This window comes from Rhinolophus sinicus, chromosome 11 (genome assembly GCF_057876585.1).
Source record: "Rhinolophus sinicus isolate RSI-liver-muscle chromosome 11, RSI-T2T, whole genome shotgun sequence".
In the NCBI taxonomy this organism is placed as follows: Eukaryota; Metazoa; Chordata; class Mammalia; order Chiroptera; family Rhinolophidae; genus Rhinolophus; species Rhinolophus sinicus.
In genome coordinates this window covers 21,732,046-21,751,651 of record NC_142511.1, presented here as the reverse complement: position 1 = coordinate 21,751,651, position 19,606 = coordinate 21,732,046, and the positions used below count along the sequence as shown (strand labels likewise).

General features: G+C 46.2%; 1 protein-coding gene across 1 annotated transcript in view; it reads right to left on the bottom strand.

The window, feature by feature from the left end:
- Positions 1–9,496: 9,496 nt before the first annotated feature.
- The window catches only part of C11H1orf116 (chromosome 11 C1orf116 homolog), a 33,500-nt gene continuing 23,390 nt past the window's right edge, over positions 9,497–19,606 (bottom strand). The window contains exons 2-4 of the mRNA XM_019752495.3: positions 16,433–16,618; positions 13,803–13,980; positions 9,497–12,326 (exon numbers count right to left, since the gene is read on the bottom strand). Coding sequence (XP_019608054.3) covers positions 10,762–12,326; positions 13,803–13,980; positions 16,433–16,618 — 1,929 coding nt within the window. The 3' untranslated portion in view covers positions 9,497–10,761. The remainder of the gene's footprint in view (positions 12,327–13,802; positions 13,981–16,432; positions 16,619–19,606) is intronic.

Here is a 19,606-nt window from a genome sequence, read left to right as displayed (position 1 = left end):
CACTCCTTATGATAAAATGGTCCAATTCAGGAGAGGGTCTTCTGTTTATTCCAAGAGACACTTCCTGGGGGCAGAGAGCAAGGGAAGACCATTCTGCAGCTTGTGGAGGGATTTGAAAGAGCGGGTCAGGTAGGGTGATTCTAGAATAGTGTCGGTGAGCCTGGTAGGCAGCACCCAGGCGCTGGCCCAGGAGCCTCCCTCCACTTCCCTCCTCACCCTGTTTCCTCCCCCAGCTGTCCCTGGGTGGATGGTCCCTCACCTCCCCAGAGGACGCTGTGTCCTCCTCTCAAGACAGCTGCCCAGTTCAGCACCCTCCGCTTCCCTGCAGAGCTGCAAGCATCTGCTGAGTTTTCTTTTTTACATTCTGCCTTCAAGAGGTGATCAGCTGAAATAACAGATTCACCAAGGAACTGGCACTTCACAGAAGATGGGTCTCTAAAATGTCCCACAGGGGCTCTAACCTGAGGGCAGGTCTTGATCCTAGAGTAGTGCTTTGGGACACCTGGTGTGGATGCAAGTTCTTGTTCTCGCTCTGCGTGGTTACCTGGCCCCGACCTTATCTCCTCCAGGGCAGGGATAACATTCCTCATTGTGAGGAAGGCCTTATCAGAGGGGATCAACAGAAGCTTGATATGAAGGCCAAGGTCCAAAGTCACCCCATGCTTCTGAAGGATAAGGGGTTCCTCACTAATGCTGCTTCCTGCTCCTGCTTTCCCTGAACAGAATCCAAGCTGTTTGCAGAGGAAAGAGGCTGCCAAGGTCAGGGTCCTATCAAAGGGCCTTTTGTCTTCTGAGTTAAACATTGGCTCATTGTTACTTTCCTGCCTAGACCCTTCCAGTGGTGGGAGGGTGCCCAGAGCTTCTGGTTACATTTCGTGGTAATGAATGCAATAGTGCAGGAGGAAGCTGGTAGCTCAGCTCTGGGCGAGAGGAAACCTGGGACAGGCTGATGTGGGGCGTCTGCTCAGGGCCTCCTGTCCAGGGAGGACGGGTTCGGTTGGACAAGTAGACATACAGTTACCTTCCTTCAAGACAAGGGATTCTTATAGCCTTTCCTTTTTCCCTTCTAAACCCAAGCCTGTTAAAAGATTCTTTTCCCCTTGCTTCTCAGGGGATGGAGATAACCCTGCATTCTCTGAAATGTGAATTGGCCCGACACTGCCATCCTTTCTCTGCATATGCACTTTTCTGAAGAACATGGTAGTCTCTGATCACTGGAACATCAAACAACACTGGACAGTTTTCACCTTCTTGAGAGAATGATGGGAAAAGGACAATTTTAGAAAGTTTGTAGAACAGCCAGAGTTTGAACCCTGACCTTACGTGCTAAGTGTGCAACTTGGAACAAGAATTTTACCCTCTTTATGCCTCGGTTTCCTCTTCTACAAAATGGCAATAACACTAGAGGTGTTGTGAGGACCAAACAGGATAATGTGGCCAAAATGCCTATCTCTGTGTCTTACCTAGATGAACTGCAGTGAGCATTACCTATCATTACGATGCTCGAGATGAGCCCCAGGGCCTGACCCCACTTGTTCCCTGCTGCCTCTCAAGGCACATGAGCATGGTCCTGCGGAGTTGGCGTGAGGTTCTCCCTCTCTGTTCAGAAGGTTCCCCAGTATAATCCAAGGCCCTGGGGAGAGACAATGTTCATACCTTTGCTTGTCCAGCCTAACTACCAGAGCACCAGTAGGGCCACCTGGGTATCTAACACCTGGCAGGGCCCAATATAACTGTGGCATATTTGGAAAAATTGAAAAGGTGCACCTGAGACTTGGTGAATCAGAATTGTCTTACTTTTTGTTTGAGTTGTAGGAATGATGGCCCTTTGTGACATCCTATGTCCTATTCCATCATTCCTTTCTTCATTCAATTAACAAATACTCATTGAGTGTTTACTGCGTGCTGGGAACTGTGCCATGTGCAGGGTACACAATAATGACCGAAAAGAGATGTTGTCTTTGATCTTGTGGAGCTTAGTCTCATGGAGGAGCAGACATTAATGAAGTAGGTATGAACAAATTCATTCTCTTTGGGGAAGAGAATGACTAATTCCATGAACTGAAAGAGTCACTGAAGCTCACAGAGGGTGCGGGGGAGGCTGGAGGGATGTCCTTTTGATGTTTATTAAAAATAAATGAGTATGAAGAAGACTAGAATGAACTGTGACATTGGATTGGAATTGGAGGTATCAGTATAAACTCATAACTTTTAAAATATACATCAGGTACATGAATACAGACAAAGAGATAGATGTGTGTGCATATTTGTACATGCATATATTTCCCAGCTCTATCTACCGAGAGGTCCTAGAAGCAATGACACCCCTGTCACAATGAGCACATCTAGCACCCAGATCTTGGTTTCTAAATACACATATCATTTTCCAAAATGAGGATCCAGATGTCCTTGGAAAATTCCAGGGTGAGGACAGAGAAAGAACAAGATGGGCCAAAAACATCTTGTGCTGGCAAAAAGTAAGGAAATACTCAAACAGTGTGGAGGCAAGTCAAAAGGACAAAAGAGCCAATGTACATGTCCTCTCAAGAGTCAGAGAGGGAATAAATTGAGCAACAAAATAAATGATAGCCATGGACTATAACCCATAGAATAAAATAAATACGTATGATTCCATACTGATACAAATAAATACAATTGAATAAACAATTAAATGGGGGTTAAGAATCAGTTCTCCATTACAGTAGAATTCCAAACAATAAATGTAGAAGACATGATGGAAATAGAAAAATCACAATTTGGCAAACACTATGGTAATAACTGTTTCAGCCAAGAATCATTAATGGATGCTAAAATTAGTGGAAGAAAGTATGATAAAAAAATAAGTCCTTGATAGTGGATGGGGGGAGGGGGGTTCACACAATGTGAGGGATATAAATGATAAACATCTAAGTTTTGCTTTGTCTTGTGCACCTGAAACTAATAAAATTATATTAAAAAAATAAGTCCTTTGCATAGTCTCAAAGTGTTTTATTTCCCTTCTCCAACAGTGAGACACTCAGCTCTTTTATTCATAACAGTTGCTTATTTGTTCAGTCCAGTAATGCACATAAATTCAGATGCTAACACATAACTGTGAAAAACACAATCACCAACTTTGACAGCATATAGCAAAACTACATTTTTTTTCAAACTTACATAGATTAGCTCTTTTCTTCCCTATTCTCCTCAGTGTAGTTATGGCATTCATTTTTTAATACAATTAGGTTTATTTTTTACTGTTTGTATTCCATTTTGGGTCCTTCTCACCTTCCTCCCACACACACACGCACACACACACACACACACACACACACACACACACACACCCTGGTTGTGATTTATTTGTTATTCATATATTAATTAATTCTCTGGCTATGTGATATGTGAAACATTACCATGGCTCTAAAATCTGAACTATACAAAAAGGTATATTCAGAGAGATTCCATCCTTCCCCTCCCCTCTACCCTGTTTCCATCCCCCCTTTCTTCCCAGTTTTTCCACCCACCTTCTGTAGATAATCAATCGCATTAGTTTTTGGTTTACCCTTTCTGTATTTCTTTTTACCCAAATGTGCAGATACGTCTGTATTTTCTTAGGGTCTCTTTTTCTTCCCTGAAAGGTGTACTACAGATGAAAAGATAATTCTGGTAGCTGAGTGGAGAGGGGCTGGCGGGGGGCTTGAGTGGATGCAATGAGAAAACTTAAAAAGCTGCTGCTGTGGTCCAGGCAAGACACGATGGGGCACCGGTATGGTTGCATTGGTAGCAGAAAAGAAGAAAAGAAAACCGGTTTGAATGATGTTTGGAGGTGATATTGCCATGATTTGTAACTAACTACTGAGGACAGTGCCATGAACGGTGTTTTGGTTTCTGACTTTACTCATTGAATGGAGGCTAGCGCTGCTCACTGAGATATAAAACACTGCAAAAGGGTCATGTTCTTTTTGCGGGGGGCTTCCCACACAGGTCTGTGTTTGGATATGTTGAGTTCGGAGTGGACATGGAGTAGGAAACTGAGGCATAAAGCACAGACGGGAGGTCTGAAGAGAAATTTCTCAAGCTGTGAATTTTGCCCTGGTCTTCAGGAAATGAGAGTGCAGCAGCATGGAAGAAAGCAAGATTCTCCTCCCCATTCCAGTGTGTATGGGGTTCCCCACACCACCAAGCAATTCTCAATACCAGCTGGGTGTCTTGCAATTCAGCTCAATTCTGAAACTGTCTACCTAGAGATAGCACCAGATCCCACAGGCTAAGCATTCTGTCCCACAAAACTGTCCTCTCTCCCCCTTCAGATGCAAGGCCACGTTGTTACTGGTGCTTCTGACTGGTTATAAATCAGAGGTTTCCAGCCCCACCTCATTGGGTACAATTAATTTGTAATAATTGCTTACAGGACTCAGGAAACCAGTTTACACACTGGATCACCAGTGTATTATAAAAGATATTAAAGGATATTAATTAACAACCAAATGAACAGATACATAGGGTCAGGTCTGGAACAAACAAACTTCTGTCCCGGTGGAATTTGGGGCCGGAAGTATTCACCAACCTGGAAGCTCTCTGAATTCTGTCCTTTTGTGTTTTCGTGGAAGCTTCATCACACAGGCATGGCTGATTAAGTCATGGGCCATTGGCAATTGAACTCAATCTCCAGATCCTCTACCCTCCCAGAGGCGGAGTGGGTGGGTGAGAGGGACTGAAGTTCTCAGGGGATCAGCCGCTGTCCTTAGGTTACCTTGGGGCTTTCTAAAAGTCACCCACTGACATAACAAAACACACCTTTATCCCTCTCCTCACAGGAAAGTCCAAAGGTTTTAGGAGCTCAATGCCAGAAATGGGGGTGAAGACCACATTTATATTTCTTGTTAAAAACCTCAATTCCTGTCTCATGCAGAAGAAGAAAACCAAAACCTTGGTCATCGTCCCAGCCTCTTCTTGGGACCCAACCTCTTGGCAGGCTGGTGCTCAGGATAGGGCACCCACCAGAGGACGTGCTGTCCCAGTGGTGGGTGAAGTTAGAGGCACAGGTGGTCCCTGCCTCGCAATGTGGAGGTGGAATGGCAGGAGATTGAGGGTAGAAATGTGCCTGATTCCAAGTCACCTTAAAATGATAATGATGCCATATTTGAACTAACTTTAAACTAAACGATATCCTCACAGCTCACAAGACCTACCTGGAGCCTTGGCTAATACAGAGGAGCCCCCACCTGAAGGACTGAGGGGGGAGACTCCCTGGGAGAGGAGATTCAACCTCTCCCCGTATCCAAGAAGCTGGACACAAAGGGGGAAATCCAAAGGAAGCCCTGCTGAACGCCTTGGGAAGAGTGAGGTGGGGTTGGTGTGAGTTGGTGTGAGGTGGAGGCGTAGATGCCAGAAATCATTTTGTATTGTAACCTCCTCCCCACTTTCAGGCCTGAAGGTAAGGAGGTAGAGAACAATGTCGTCTTATTTCACTGAGCCACTCCTATTCACGGATGAGAAATTTTGTGAAAATTCTCTTGTCTCAGATGCTCAGACCAACAGGGGCCTTGAGTGTGGGTGCAAACAAGAAGAATTTCCTGGTTGTGCTATAACACACACTAAGAAGAGAGGAGAGGAGGGGTGGCATGGGAGGTAGTAGCAGGCTGTGTGTGTTGTGTTAGGTTTCTTGGCATCTCTCACCCCAATCTTCAGTTAAAAACTCAGAAAATAACAAAATGCTTAAAGTAACTTGATTTCCCATGGGAATCAATTAAAAGCCTGGGCTTTGAGTCTGGACTGATAGAAGTGGAGACAGTAAGAGTAACGTGGGACGGGCAGATGTGGGGAGCACCGAAGCAGCACATACAGATATAAAACACAGGATGGTTGTGAGGAGGTTGGCTGCAGAAGGTTCTGGAAATTAGAGGAGGGCTTTTGACTGGATCAGGCTGGGGAATTTAGGTATAGGCTAAGATCAATCCAGTTCTCCCTCAAGGGGGACCCATTTGGTATATGAATTACATATATATACATACATATATATGATAATAATATTAACAGATTTTATTTATTAAGTAATGTGCTAAGTGGTTTTTATATGCATTTATCTTATTTGATTCTATTCTCATTACAATGAAATAGGTAAGTATGATTGTTGCCTCTACAGGATTCATTCCTGTTATCCGTTTTATTTCTTTTTAACTCTATTTTTAAACTAAATAACTGTAGGGCAGCACACATTAAAGAAAGTTAGAAAAATAAAAAAGAGATCAACTGAAAAGGAAACTGAGGTGCAGGGAGCCTGGCAGCCTGACTCTTAAGCCTGTGCTCTTGGCCACTGTATGTTCTTAATCTCTCCTTCCCATCTCCCATCCATCCATCCATCCATCCATCCATCCATCCATCCACCTATCGACCATATCTATATCCACTTATAAATATCATTCCTCTTTAGGCAGGAGGTTGGATTAGATAACCCAAAAGTTTCCTTCCAGTTCTTAGGTTCTATGAGGTATCGTTTCCTTTAGACTATATTGTGATTATTTTTGGTCTTCCTAATTAAGTTGCTTTGTCTTATTGAAACATACATTTCAGGGCTGGCATGGATCCAGGAGACACATAGTGGGCCGACCAAGTCCTCCATTTCATGAGTGGGATGAAGTGACTCACTGAAGGTGCAAAGCTTTGCCAGGATTCCACCCTGCTTCAGATTATTTTGGACTCTGGATACATGGCAAGCAGTGAATAAGAACAACCATCCAGACAGGCAATGAGCAAGAGGGAATGGCAGCCTGGAATGAGAACACTGCTGTTTTCACCTCACTTGTACGCTAAGTCAGTGATGTTGATGGTAAGGACGCCAGTGAATCATACGGCCCTTTTATCAGAAGAGATCTGGAGAGGTCGTCCAATGTACCTTCTGGCCTCCTGCTAACTAACGCCTGATTCATTCCTGAAAGATGCCTACCTTATTTGTTAGCGCTGCCCCAGAAATCTTGAAACCTTCTAGCCTCACCTCTTCCTGATTTTAGCCAGAATTCCCTCCTATTATGTTAGTTTTCTTTTCCTCCATTAAAAAAACAACTATTGCATAACATACAGTTCTTCAAATCACACAGCAAAAGAAAGATAAAGGAAGCCAACTATGTGGTCATAGGGAGCAAGAGATTGATGATAAAGGGGAAGCCAGTTTGGGGAGAGAGAAGCAGGAGACAGCTGGTTCCGCCTTCACAAACACCATGCTTCTGCTAATTCCTTTCTTTTCCAATTCCAGGAATCATGGTTTGGTTGAAGTTGAGTCACCTGGAGGGTGTGCCAAAGGCAAGCTATTACTTTGGACTTTTATTCCTAGCAAGATCTCTCTCATTTATTCTCCAAGCTGGGTCATGTGACCTCTTAGATTCCAACCCTTTCTACATTTGCTCCCTTGGAGAAGGAAGGAATAAGACTCCGAAGACAATACTATCATTTGTGGAATATCTATGCTGTGTCAAGCACTGAGCTTTACGTAGTTTATGTTATTTATTCCTCCCCACAATCTTGAAAGGATGGTATTATTCCCATGTTACAGATGAGAACTCTGAGGTTCAAACAGTTCTGGGGTTCCCTCATTAGTAAGTGATGGAGGTTGAACTGAGCCCAGCTCTGTATGCTCCAGTGACACACCTAAGGCAAAGACTTGGGATCATTTGCATTCCTCCTTAGATTCTGTCCATCTCCCAGGTTTCTGCCTCCTCTAGTTTATATTCTGATAGTACGATCCTTTTCTTCCTACACGTATGATCATGGACCAAAGGATGGAGCGATTCATCTCGTATACTTACACATATTGCAGATTCTGAAGTCTTTACACCTGCTCTAACTCATAATATCAAACAGGGCCTGCTCTCCAGGCTTTCACTTGCCCTTCGTATGAACAAGAAATAAACACCAACTTTTGCACACGTGCCCATCCCCAGGTTACAGGGTGGCCTCTGTCAGACCACACTTCCCATTAAGAAGGGAGGCTCTTGAGACATGCCTGGACCCATTCCCTGACCTCTGTGTAGGATGATACATAGGCCTGCCCCACCGAGTCACAGTGCAGAGCTCCCAGAGTAGCACCTGAGTGGTGATTCACAGGAGCAGCTGCCAATATATCTGAGGGCACAGACCCCACGTGCCAGGCTGAGGAGAGGCCAGCTCCTGTGTTTAGCAGATGATTGGATCCCAGCAGCAGCAAGACTGTAGCAGAGATACAAGGCCAAATGGAAGTAGAGTTGTCACTTTGGTTTTTAAAATCAAATGACTGGCCTTTACACACTGCCACCCAAAATCCTCCAAAAAGGGATAAAAATAACCCTGATGCCACTCTCACCTCCCACCCAAGCTGTTCAAGCTAAATGAAGAACAATCCTATACAGATGCAGGAGGAAGATAAAATTGCGCAGGTGGGTCTAACGTCACCTCCAGGATGGCAGATGTCCTCACTGGGATCCCTTTGCCTATCTTCAAAATGAGGACAACTGCGTTTAGACTTACGATTCTATGCTTCAATCTCAAAGACCGTCTATGAGAGAAACATGCTCTTTGAAGGACAAGGACACGGGGAGCATGGTATCTTTAAATAACAAGGGAGGGGAGTCTCTCAAATTAAGAAAATCGGGGAAATGGGCATGCTGCTAGGATAAGGATGCAGAGTGGGAAGGCTGGCTGTATGTAACTCTGTTTTGTCCGGAGAGAAATTACCTTTATCAGGCAGTGGGGATTTAATAGGACATACTCCTGACCAACCTGTGTTGGTGACCATCATCCTGATGTCAGGGCCCCAGATTCCTACCAAGTCTTACTTTACAGCTAGCCCCAAGTTTCCCTATTTATCAGGGCAATTAAAAAGTAAAGTGATTGTGCCTCAGGTTGTGTGCTGAAATACACACGATGCAGCTCAGCTGTGTCCAGAGTCCTCCAGGAGGGGCCTTCCTGCTTTTGGGGAGTCTGTAATAAAACGTGGCTTGGCGAGTTGTGGGAGTCTCTGTCAGCTGTGACAGACCAGGTTATCACCCAGGGCCAGAAATAAGGCAGCAGGCTTCTGGGTGTGTGTGTGTGAGAGTGTACACAGAAACCGTCACACCCACGCCCCACATACCACACCAGGGTGGAGCGAGCCACTTGTCCTTACCTTAACCTTCTCATCATGTTCAGAAATACTGAGCTTTGACATTGCTGGGTCCCTAAGGACACAGTCCAGAAATGCCCGACCGACTGAAAAGGTAACTTTCCGACAAGTTACCCTTATCTTCCTCTCAAATCTGGGGATCCTGGACTCCAACCAGGTCGCAGCCATGAATAGCATTTATTTCCTCAGGGGACGCAGGGGTCTCGTCATGTCTAGTCATGTCTGATCTCCAAGCTTGTATTCACAAGACCACACTACCCACTCATGTTACCCTCTTTGGCATTTTCTCAAGTTGCACAACTTGGTCAGGGAATTTGGGGTTAATAATGGGTTACTGTATTACTTCTTTCCAAAGATGAAATAAAAAGCCACAACACTAAATATGACATGAACATTTAATGTCTGATGCTTCAGAAGAGACTGTAGGATATTGGAGGGCCTGAGGGCTGAGCCCTGGACAGTGAGTACTGACCTTTGGGGCACAGTGTGGGTGTGCAGTACTGCCTGGGGGAGGCAGCGTGCAGCCTGGAACGAGGGTCAGGAGCCCAGCTCTGGTCCGTGCTCTGTACTGAGCAGCAGGTCCCTTCCCTTCCCCAATAGGTTTGGATTAGAGCATCTCTAAGGCCCCTCACACTTCTGATGTCCTATGAATAACTAGCAGAGAATATATTGGCACTGAGGAAGTTAAAAACTACTTGCAATGGTGTGGACAAGGCCGGAAACACTTCTTCGATACTTACAAAGCCTCTGGGCTCAGGCTCCCGTCTCAGTGTGGGCCCAGCCCTGGGGTCAGTCACGTCCAGCCTGAGCCAGGGAGCATGAAGGACAGGAATAAGGGAACCAGGGCCACCACACAGTTTGTTATTGAGTTTATCAAGCCCATGGACAAGGGCCCTCTCCAGTGGAGGTGTGCTGTGTGGTCACTTATCTTGTCTTCTCACTAACAAGCTCTGCTGCTCTCAGTCAACCAAGAGGTTTTAGTTACAGGACTGTGTCCTACCCTTGGGATGGGGGACAGTGAGAAGGCAGCAGGTGAGGAGATAACAAACCAACTCCTCTTGGCCTCAGGCCTCTGTCCAGAAGGCCAGATGGAGAGAGGGATCCAGCGAGGTATGAGCCAGTCTCCACCGACGGCAGGGATTCTGGGAGACCCACATTTCATGTGATGCTGCATTTACCTCAGGTCACACTGACACATCCATTGCCTCATTTGATGTGTTTTTCTCAGGCTTAGCCACCCCTCTTCGCTCAGGTCTGGCTAGGCTGAACTCTACTCAATGTATGAAAATCTCCAACATGAGCAGAATTCTGAGCAATGACTCCTTGTGTAGTATAAATAGCTTCAGTGATATATACAACCTATAACACACACACACACACACACACACACCCTCTTGTGGAAATCATCTTGTGGCTGATCCGTGCAGGCAGTCATTGGCACAATCACCCTAAATAGGAGCACACACTTGGACTCTAAACCCTTCCTCCCCTTCACCTCAGAGAGAAGAGAGCATTGGAGAGAAGCCTACCCCTGCCCAGCCCCTGAGTTGTGAGGTGGGAAAGGCTCCTACATGGAGCCCTGAGTCTCTTCTTCTGCAGGAGGCAGGGCGGAGGTTGTGCGGGCGGCACTGCTGGCCAGTGACGAGCTACTTCAACAGTCCCAGCTTCTTCAGAGCCTCCCTTCTATGTTCGTCAGGGACGCCTTTTGGGGAGATCTTGACACTGACACAGAGGGGTCGCGGCAGCTTGTCACGGCTCTGTCCTTGGTAGGACAAACGCTTGGAGCTCTTCTCCTGCTCCAGGTCAGCCAATTTGCCCACCTGGATACCTGCAAAGTCCTTCCCTGTGCCCAAGGAGGCAGGGCGGGGCCGGGAATTCCGCAAAACACTGGGTGAGGTCTTGTCCAACAAGGAGTCTTTTCCCAGAGAGGTGCTGGTTTGGGGGCTGGGATCTTTCTCAGCTGAGATGTAGCTGCTCAGCCCCACCCCTGAACGCTCCAGAGTATTGGACTTGAAGTTCATTTGTCTCAGGCCAGGGATGTTTTTCTCCTGGAGAGTCAGCCTTGAGTTTGGCTTTGGCTGAGACAGGGGAATATTTACACCTGGGGCCTTAGGGATGGGAATTGGCATGGATTTGGCAGCTGGAACCTTCCCTGGAGTGGGTTCCTGGGTAGGAATCAAAACTGTGCTTGGAGAAGAAGACCCCTGAGCTAGAGCTGGAGATGGAGCGAGAGCCAGAGCTTTCATTGGAGAAGGTCCCCGGGTTGGAGCAGGAGCTGAAGCCTTCCCTGCAGCAGGCCCAGCTGTTGAGACCTGAGCTGCAGGCTGAGCTGGGGCTGGGAAGGGGCCCTGAGCATGAGTCCCCTTGAGTCTGATGGAGCTGGTGGGCTTACTTAAGTGGGGTCTAGGCTCATCTTTGTCCTGGGGTAGCCCCAGCTTCTCTAGTGCTTCTTTGCGTGCTTTCCTCTGCTCCTGCAGCGAAGAGGAGACCAGGCTGGAATCTCCAGGGGCAGCCTCAGAGTGGCGGGACAGCCAGTGCTGGGGCTCACTGTGGAAACTGCTCCGGCTGCTCTTCAGAACGATATTAGGTGGCAGCTTCCGGGGCTTAGGCATTGTGAGGGGAGCCAGTTGAGCATCTGGATCCCCCTCTGATGGGATGGGAGCATCTGAAGCTCTTGAATTCTGAGACGTCGTGGCAGGAGGAGGCCGAGGCTGTCCTGGTGCCCCCATCGAGCCTTTCTCATTGGCTCTTTGGGACATGGCCTCTGAAGAAATCTCTTTTTTCTTCTGGGGGCTGAGTGACATGTGGAGCTGGGGTGTGGGGCTCTGCGCCTCTGGCCTTTCGGGCAGGCAGTCTCCACCCCGCTCAGGTTGGGTGTCCCGGAAAGCCTCTGGTGGGGGGATGAGTGCTATGTCCAAATCAAGCGCAGCCTCCCAGGGTCCAGCAGGAGCCTGGCCGGGCTCACCGCTCTGGCTGACCTGTTCTTTCTTAGGGTCTGAAAGGAGCCCCTCAGTTTCCCCTGGGAGGTGGCTATTACTCTGGGTGGTGCTTTTCCTGAGGTTCTGGTTCCTGCCGATATGGATATTTCTGGGGAGGCTGTAGGAGCCGGATCTGAGGCCCAGGCCTTGGGCTTCAGGCAGACGGGATGAGCCGGACTGAGTTGCTCTCCGTGGCACTAGACCTTGCTGAAGAATCTTCCCCTCTGGAGGTCCTGTGAGGGTCAAGGAGAATAGGCAAAGAAGAGAGGACAGAGGTAAGGACTCTGCCTCATGGGAAAGCAAATACTTCCTGAACTCTGATCTCTAATTTGCATGGATGGGTTTTGCTTTTGTTGTTTCTTTGCTCTTAAAGGGGCAGCACTCTTGTCTGGATATCTTTTAGACTAACAGATCAATACTAGCAGATTCCCTTCAACCAAGGATTAATTTTTCACAATGGCTGGGGAAAGGGCAGTTCTAGACAGCTCCGTGTTCTTGACTCAGGCCCTTCCTAACCCTCTACAGATGCCCAGGGTTGGGGAGAGATTCAGGACAGTTTTTCTCACTATCTTGGGGCCCCCAAGTAACTGAGTCCGATGGAAGTACTGAATACCAACAACATGAACAGGTGACTTGCTTTTGACTTGACTGGCTTTCCGCCTTCTTCCACCTTTACTTTCTGTAGGTACCTGGATAATTCTGTGATGGCCACAGCTGTCCCCACACCAGAGAATGACATGGGCTCTTCCTACCGTGTTTCTTTGAAAATAAGACCTAGCCGGACAATAAGCTCTAATTCATCTTTTGGAGCAAAAATTAATATAAGACCTGGTATGATATGATATGATATGATATGATATGATATGATATGATATGACATATTAAGATCTGGTCTTATATTATAGTAATATATGACTGGGTCTTATATTAATTTTTGCTCCAAAAGACACATTAGGCTGGGTCTTATTTTCGGGGAAACACGGTAGTGATCTAATCAGGTGCATCAGTCCCAATGGGCCAGGGAATCAGTCTTAGGTGGCAGTGAAGCCCCATATCCCCATCTACTGCTCTAGCTCCAGGGAGGGTCTAACACATTGTCAATAAATATTTGCTAAATGAGTGAATAAATGATTACAGCCCCGATACCAGTGGAATTGTCCTCGGGAGTAAAGTGCCGCCCTCACCCTGGGCATATGGCCCTGCACTCACTCACGGCCACACTCATGTGCCATCCTGTTCCCCTTTTACTGAGCCTCAGCACCACTGGTTCTCCACATTCTCTCACAATGGCCTTGAGGTGCCACCCACTCAATTAGAGTCCTTCCCTCTTCTTATCTCCTACAGCCTCAGCCTCTGTGTCTTCCTGATTAGCTCCCCAGACTGACTCAGTCTCTCCAGAGCCAACCACCCATCTCTCCCTCAGCTCTATGGTTGCATCTATTTAGAATTTTTTCATAAGAAGATGGGAGCTGGTCAAAGCCCTTTCTCTCCCAGGCCTCTGATGCTTCATAGGAAGACATAGGAAGCTGGCTTGTCAGTAGTCTCTCCTTCCCTGTAGGGGCAAGGTTTTATTCCAGCTATGAGAGTGGAGTACACTCATCCCTTCTTCTGCCCATGACCCAAAGGGCAAACGAGGTGGTAAGTGGCCAGAAGCATGTACAGATTTTCTGGGTTTCACTAGAGATGCTACCCCAGACAGTCCCTCTTACCCTGGGGAGCAGGCTGGGTTATGGGCAGTGCACGGGGACTTTGGGGAGTTGTCGCTTGCTCAGACTCGTCAGTGGACAGTCCGCTGTCAGCCTCAGTGTCCAATGAGCCAATGGTCTCCTCCAGGAAGAGCAGACACTCCTTCTCTTCAGCAGACAGGAAGTCGTAGCTGCTGTCACTCTGGAGCGAGGAGAGGAGGAAGGGAGCTGTGAGAGGGAGCTCCCAGAAACTGGTGGGGCCTGAGAACCACCCCGTGTTAGGGAAGGAATGCTGAAGAGCTGGAAACCTTTTCAAGATGCTACTCTGCAAACCTGCTGGAGCTGCTTCCTGAAATTGCAGACACTTGGGAGGGCAGAGGCTGCCAGGCTGCTGCTGTACGACTAGCATCCAGCTCTGGTAGCTGGACAGGAAAGTGGCAAGTGGCCTTTCTTTTGCTTAGTCTTGGATGGAATATTTAGGCGATCAGACGCTGTCCCAGGTTCTAATTCCAATTTCTCTGTGTGACCTATGTCAAGTATTTCACTTTGTGTGTCTCTCATTTAGCTTTAAATTATATGGGCAACATAATGATTTGACTTTCAACTTGAATGGCATTGCTTTTAAATTTCCAAAGTACTTCTGCATACTTGATCTGTCATGTCAAGGACAATATGAGAACAAACAGGAAACACAGCCAACTGCTGGTTGCCAAGCCAATGGGAACAGTGGCATGATTAGCCACAGATAAATTTACTAAATAATTTATATTTGACTCTGAAATGCATTCCATACAGAATTTTTTTTTTTGCTTGTGTATTTACTTTCTTTATGGCATTTGTCTCTGGCTAACATTCAAACAATTGTGTACCGCTTGAGCAAATATTAACTGAAGGGGGGAGGATGAAGAGACTGGATAGGTATGGGGGGAAGAGAAAGCAACTTAGCATTAAATATTAAGTACATATTAAATAAATAATTTTCATTATGACAAAGCCCTTAGGAATATCTGGAAGAAAATGCTATGATCATTTAAGATGGTTACTGCCCATGTTCTACAAAGCCAGAAAGATCCATGGAACAGTCGTTCTCCAAACAAGAAGGTTGTAGGGAAAACCAAATAAAACAAATGGGAATATAAGAAATTTGGCCCGAGTCCCTACACAGAACATCCACCCCTCTTCCTAGTATTTGAGATACTTCAGAGTTGTGTAATCTTCAGATTCACTCGAGGGCCAGGAAAGATTCTGAGATAGCCCTAAAAGTATCCTGGCGGGGAGGGGAGATTGTTGTTGGAATAACCCATCCAGTTCCCCGGACTCCTTAAAGGGCCATCTGTCCGTTGACTGAGTGAGGCCTGCACTTAAAGGGAAGCCTCACATATAGGCCTTGGAAGCCCTGACGCTGACTCCGGGGTTCTCTGAACAAAGATCTTCTTTACTGCCCTCTTCTACCTAAAATAGCCTTGCCAAAGATAAGCCAGCGCTGAATTTCTCCTTTGTGGATGAGTCTCTTTGAAAACCTTTAATCCCGGTCACACTCCGCGTCCAGCAGTATGTAACTATTCATCTTGGCCTCAGCCTAACAGAAACAGAATGAAGTCTCTGCGGCCCCATCATCTCAGGTCAAAGAGAAATTATATACAGATGCCTAAACTTTGGATTGTGTGTGTGTGTGTGTGTGTGTGTGTGTGTGTGTGTGTATGTGCTGCTTTTTCTACTCCTTTTTTACAGATCAAAACTCATTGACTGTAGTAAACATCCTGATATTCAGTACCTGGATAGAGACCCTTACATTCCTTAAAATTTCAAATACCTCTATAGTATATAAAGCCATAAAGTATAAATTCTCAAGCGTTATTATGTATGTGACGAGTACCAACAAGAAAGGAAGGCTTACATTTGTACATAGGGCAGGTTTGCTCTTTCACACCAGCCTTACAATTAAGATGTAAATCCATGCCCAGAAAAACTACAGATTATTACATGCCACTCACAAATAGTTAAACACAGTGACTTTGGAAGGTTTTCAATCTCTGCTTATAGATGGGCTATTTCTTTTCTATATGGAGACATGTGCTAAGTGCTTTATATGCATCTCATTTACTCCACCACCCGCTAAGAACCCTATGAATTCAGTGTTAATATTATCCCCATCTTAAAACTGAGGATGCTGAAGTTAAGAGAAATTAAGTAATTTGCCCAAGGTCATACAGCTTATAAGTAGGGAACCCAGATCTGTTTGGCTCCAGAACCCAAGCTGTTAACTATTGTCTTTGATCTTTGTAAAGACTGAAGTACTGCTGCTCATTGCAGAGAACTTCAGGAATCCAGGTGCTACAAGGAGCTTTCTATGTTTTCCTTTTCACCACAATCTCAGATAACCAGCCTACTCTGTCACCTCAACTCAGTCCCCCAAGCTAATGAAAATTAGAAAAGAGTCTTATCTGTCCTATTGCTTTCTGGGGTTGTGCCACCTTATTCTCTATAGAACCATGGGTGACTCAGAGGCAGAAAACATCAACTGGTATGATTCACTCTCTGACGAGGAAGATGCAAGAAAGAGAGCAGTGAGCGAGGATGGTGGTGGGCAGGGTGGGGCAGAGCAGGGAAGGTGTGCAGAGAGCAGGCCGGGTGGCAGGACAGAGAGTACGTACAGATCCAGAGTGGGTGGAGGTGGTGCTCATCATGCTGTCACAGCTGCCGACGCGGGTCACGGGTTCCGAGCCAGGCCCCGCTGGCCACAGCTCCCTCTCGGGCATTGCCAGAAGCAAGGTGCAGGGACGGTGAAAGGTGCTCCCAGAGGGGAAGCGAAGGGAAGCGAAGAATGTCCCAAGCTGGGCCTGAAAAGAGAAGAATCAAAGCCCTGTGTGATCCGAGCCCGGACTCTGGCAAGGCTCTGCCCAGGCCCTGGAGCAGCATGGCGGCAGGGACACCAAGCAAGCAGAGAGCTAGAAGGGGCCATGGACAGCCATTACCCAAACCCAAACTGCCCAGCCTGCAGGGAAGGACACATAAGCTGGCTCACATACACACAGAAGGACGGACGTAGGTAGTGGTGAAACAGTCTAGTCAGAAAGGAAATTCCATCCCTTCCTTTAGTCACCTTTTGCTCTGAACTAGGGAGCTCAACCTACATTTTCATTACTATAAACAATGCATATTACAGGGGTGAGTAGCTTGGATTCTGGAGGTAGTTGGATCTAGGTGCGAATCACAGTTTAGCCATTGACAGCAATATGACTTGAGGCAAATTACTCTTTGAGTTTTGTTTTTCCTCATTAAGTAGGGTAAATGTAATGAGAATAGTTAGCACAGTTTAGCTGGTAATAAATACTCAAACATTTAATGAATAACTGTTACTGTTAATAAGAAAAAGACAAAATCCATCTAGGATAAAAATAAATTGAAGCAAGGGAAACAAGAGTTTAGAAAAGAAGGGTTCAGGTCAAATGGGAGACTAAAGGCTTGAGAGAAGGAACAGGGCCCTGAATAGTCCCAATTTGAAGGTTGCCATGAAGATATAACAAGATGCTCCACCGAAAACACTTATGCAGTGCATGGCCCAGTAACTGTCAGCTGCTGTCATAGTCAACATCACCAACATCATGACAACAGCCACCAACACAGCCACCATGATCTCCCGAGCCTGGGAGACACAGTGGGTGACACAAACCCAGTTTCCATCTTGTGTGTCACCCCCTCTGTTGTTGCACTTATTCCCAATGAAGTTCCCTAACCTGTGTCAAATCAACAAAAGAAATGTCCTATTTAGCTTCCTCCCAACTCCAGTCCTAGGGAAAGAAGTTTCAAGTTCGTTGTGCCAACAGTAATAGCAAAGGAAGGCAGTGTCATCTCTTTATGAAAAGCCCAAGGATTTTCATATGCCATATGTGGAAAACACTCCAGCAGAGTTGGAAAGACTAGGGTGACTCTCCTAAGTGAAAATGAAATTCTAAAAGAATTAAGATTAAAAGACAGGCCAAACAGAGAGTTGGGGGAGAGGTACAATATAGAATATACACTACATTCTGATTCTAAATCTGTAGTCTCCCCATGACACCGTACTATGTTTTCTACCATTTTTATTATCCTCCCAATACTAGATAAAATGTCCTACAAAATGTGTTCTACTTGAGATCTTGGTACTTGGGGTTTGAATTCCAGGGCAGGTTGTCCCTTTGCCAATAATTCTTCCTGTGCCAAACTCAGGTTTGGGCTGTGCTAGGTGAGTAAGCCTGCTGACTCTGTAGCGTTAACAAGAAAAGGCCACACAGAGCTCCTCTCCTACTTGGGAGGAGGCCCTTCGGCAGGGCACTGGGGAATGAGAAGGAAGATCCCTAGCAACACGTATAGTTTGTGAGGGTGCAGCACCTCTCAGGAGATAGACAGGGAACCAGAAGAGACAGAGAAGCCAGAGAAGTCCAGTGATAAACCATCGTTGGGTAAGACAGCTTTTAGGGTTCCTTCATGAGGCTATTTCCCCAATATCCAGAACCCCAAAGAAACAGAAACATGAGAAGTCATGTGGGTAAAATTCAGTCATCTCAGCTATCCACACCATTGATGACTGTCTAGGTTCAGACAATACTAACTCATTCCTAACGTTCTGTGGGCTTGAGGCCATTACAGCAAAGGGGATCTAGCTTTCCTAAGCCTCGGCACACAGAAAACACTCAAAAAATGCTGGATGAATAAACTTATCATCCGTTCTAGTGGCTACTGAGTTGAGCTATTGGAAAGCCTCTTTTTTTTTTCTTTTCACTTCTACCCTATTACTGTAAGCCCTTTCTTAAACAGTTTATTTCCCAGAGAATATATGGCCCAATGGAATTTGGACAATGTTTTCAGCTAAACTAACATTTATAAGCACCTAATAGGCACGGGGAGCGCAAAGACAAAGGCATTGTTTTTAAGAAGTCATGTACATCCAAGGGTCTAGATTTTGGCTCCAGTTTTCTTATCCTTAAAATCGGGCAGTAAATATTAAAAGTGACTCACTGTAATTAATATAATATTCTCTGTGAATGAGTGAGAGGACGTTGCCTCTTCCTTTCTGAGAAAATTACTACCCATGTTCTTCTAGGGACACTTCAGACTTTGTAGTGGTTTGCTCGCCCATCCTGCCTCCCAGGGTGCCTACCACATTCACCTTTCAGAACCAAGGGTGGCCTGAAGCAGCTAGAAGAGATAGAAACAATGTGAATAGCACTGCTTCAAAAAACATAGCATGGTACGGCTTACAAAGTGCTCTCAGATATACTCATTAGATCTCCAAAATAACCTGATTACTTAGGCAGGATGTGACATTTTCTTTATCGAACAGATGAGAAAGCTGGAGCTCTTTCCACTTCCTCTCCCTAAGGGAAGTAGGAATGACCTATAACTACAGACAGGGCAGCCTGTGGATCCTGGCCCTCTAGAGGACATCACTGTCCAAGTTCAAGAGGGCTATGTACCTAAGGAGGGTCCTTGGCCGCCCCTGACTAAACCTTAAAAGCCCTACAGTCACTCTTCTCCTTCTAACTCACACTTTAAACCCTGTATATTATCTGGCTCAGCTTTATGCTTCGAGCCCAGGTTTTGCCCCAGCAACAGATATTTCCAGATAAGGAAATGACACCAAATGCCGTATCAGATCATGTCAGCAGGCACTAATACTCACTGCAGAGATGAATCTGTATCTGAAACCAAAGCTGAATGAGGCCTCAAGTGCTTCTTCTCCACACCCCGTTTTCTGACCCGAAGAGTTTGAATTGTAAAGAAGTCTTCCCTTCTCCCCCCACTTCCACCCCCCCTCACCAGTTTGGCCTGATTTGGATGCTGCATTT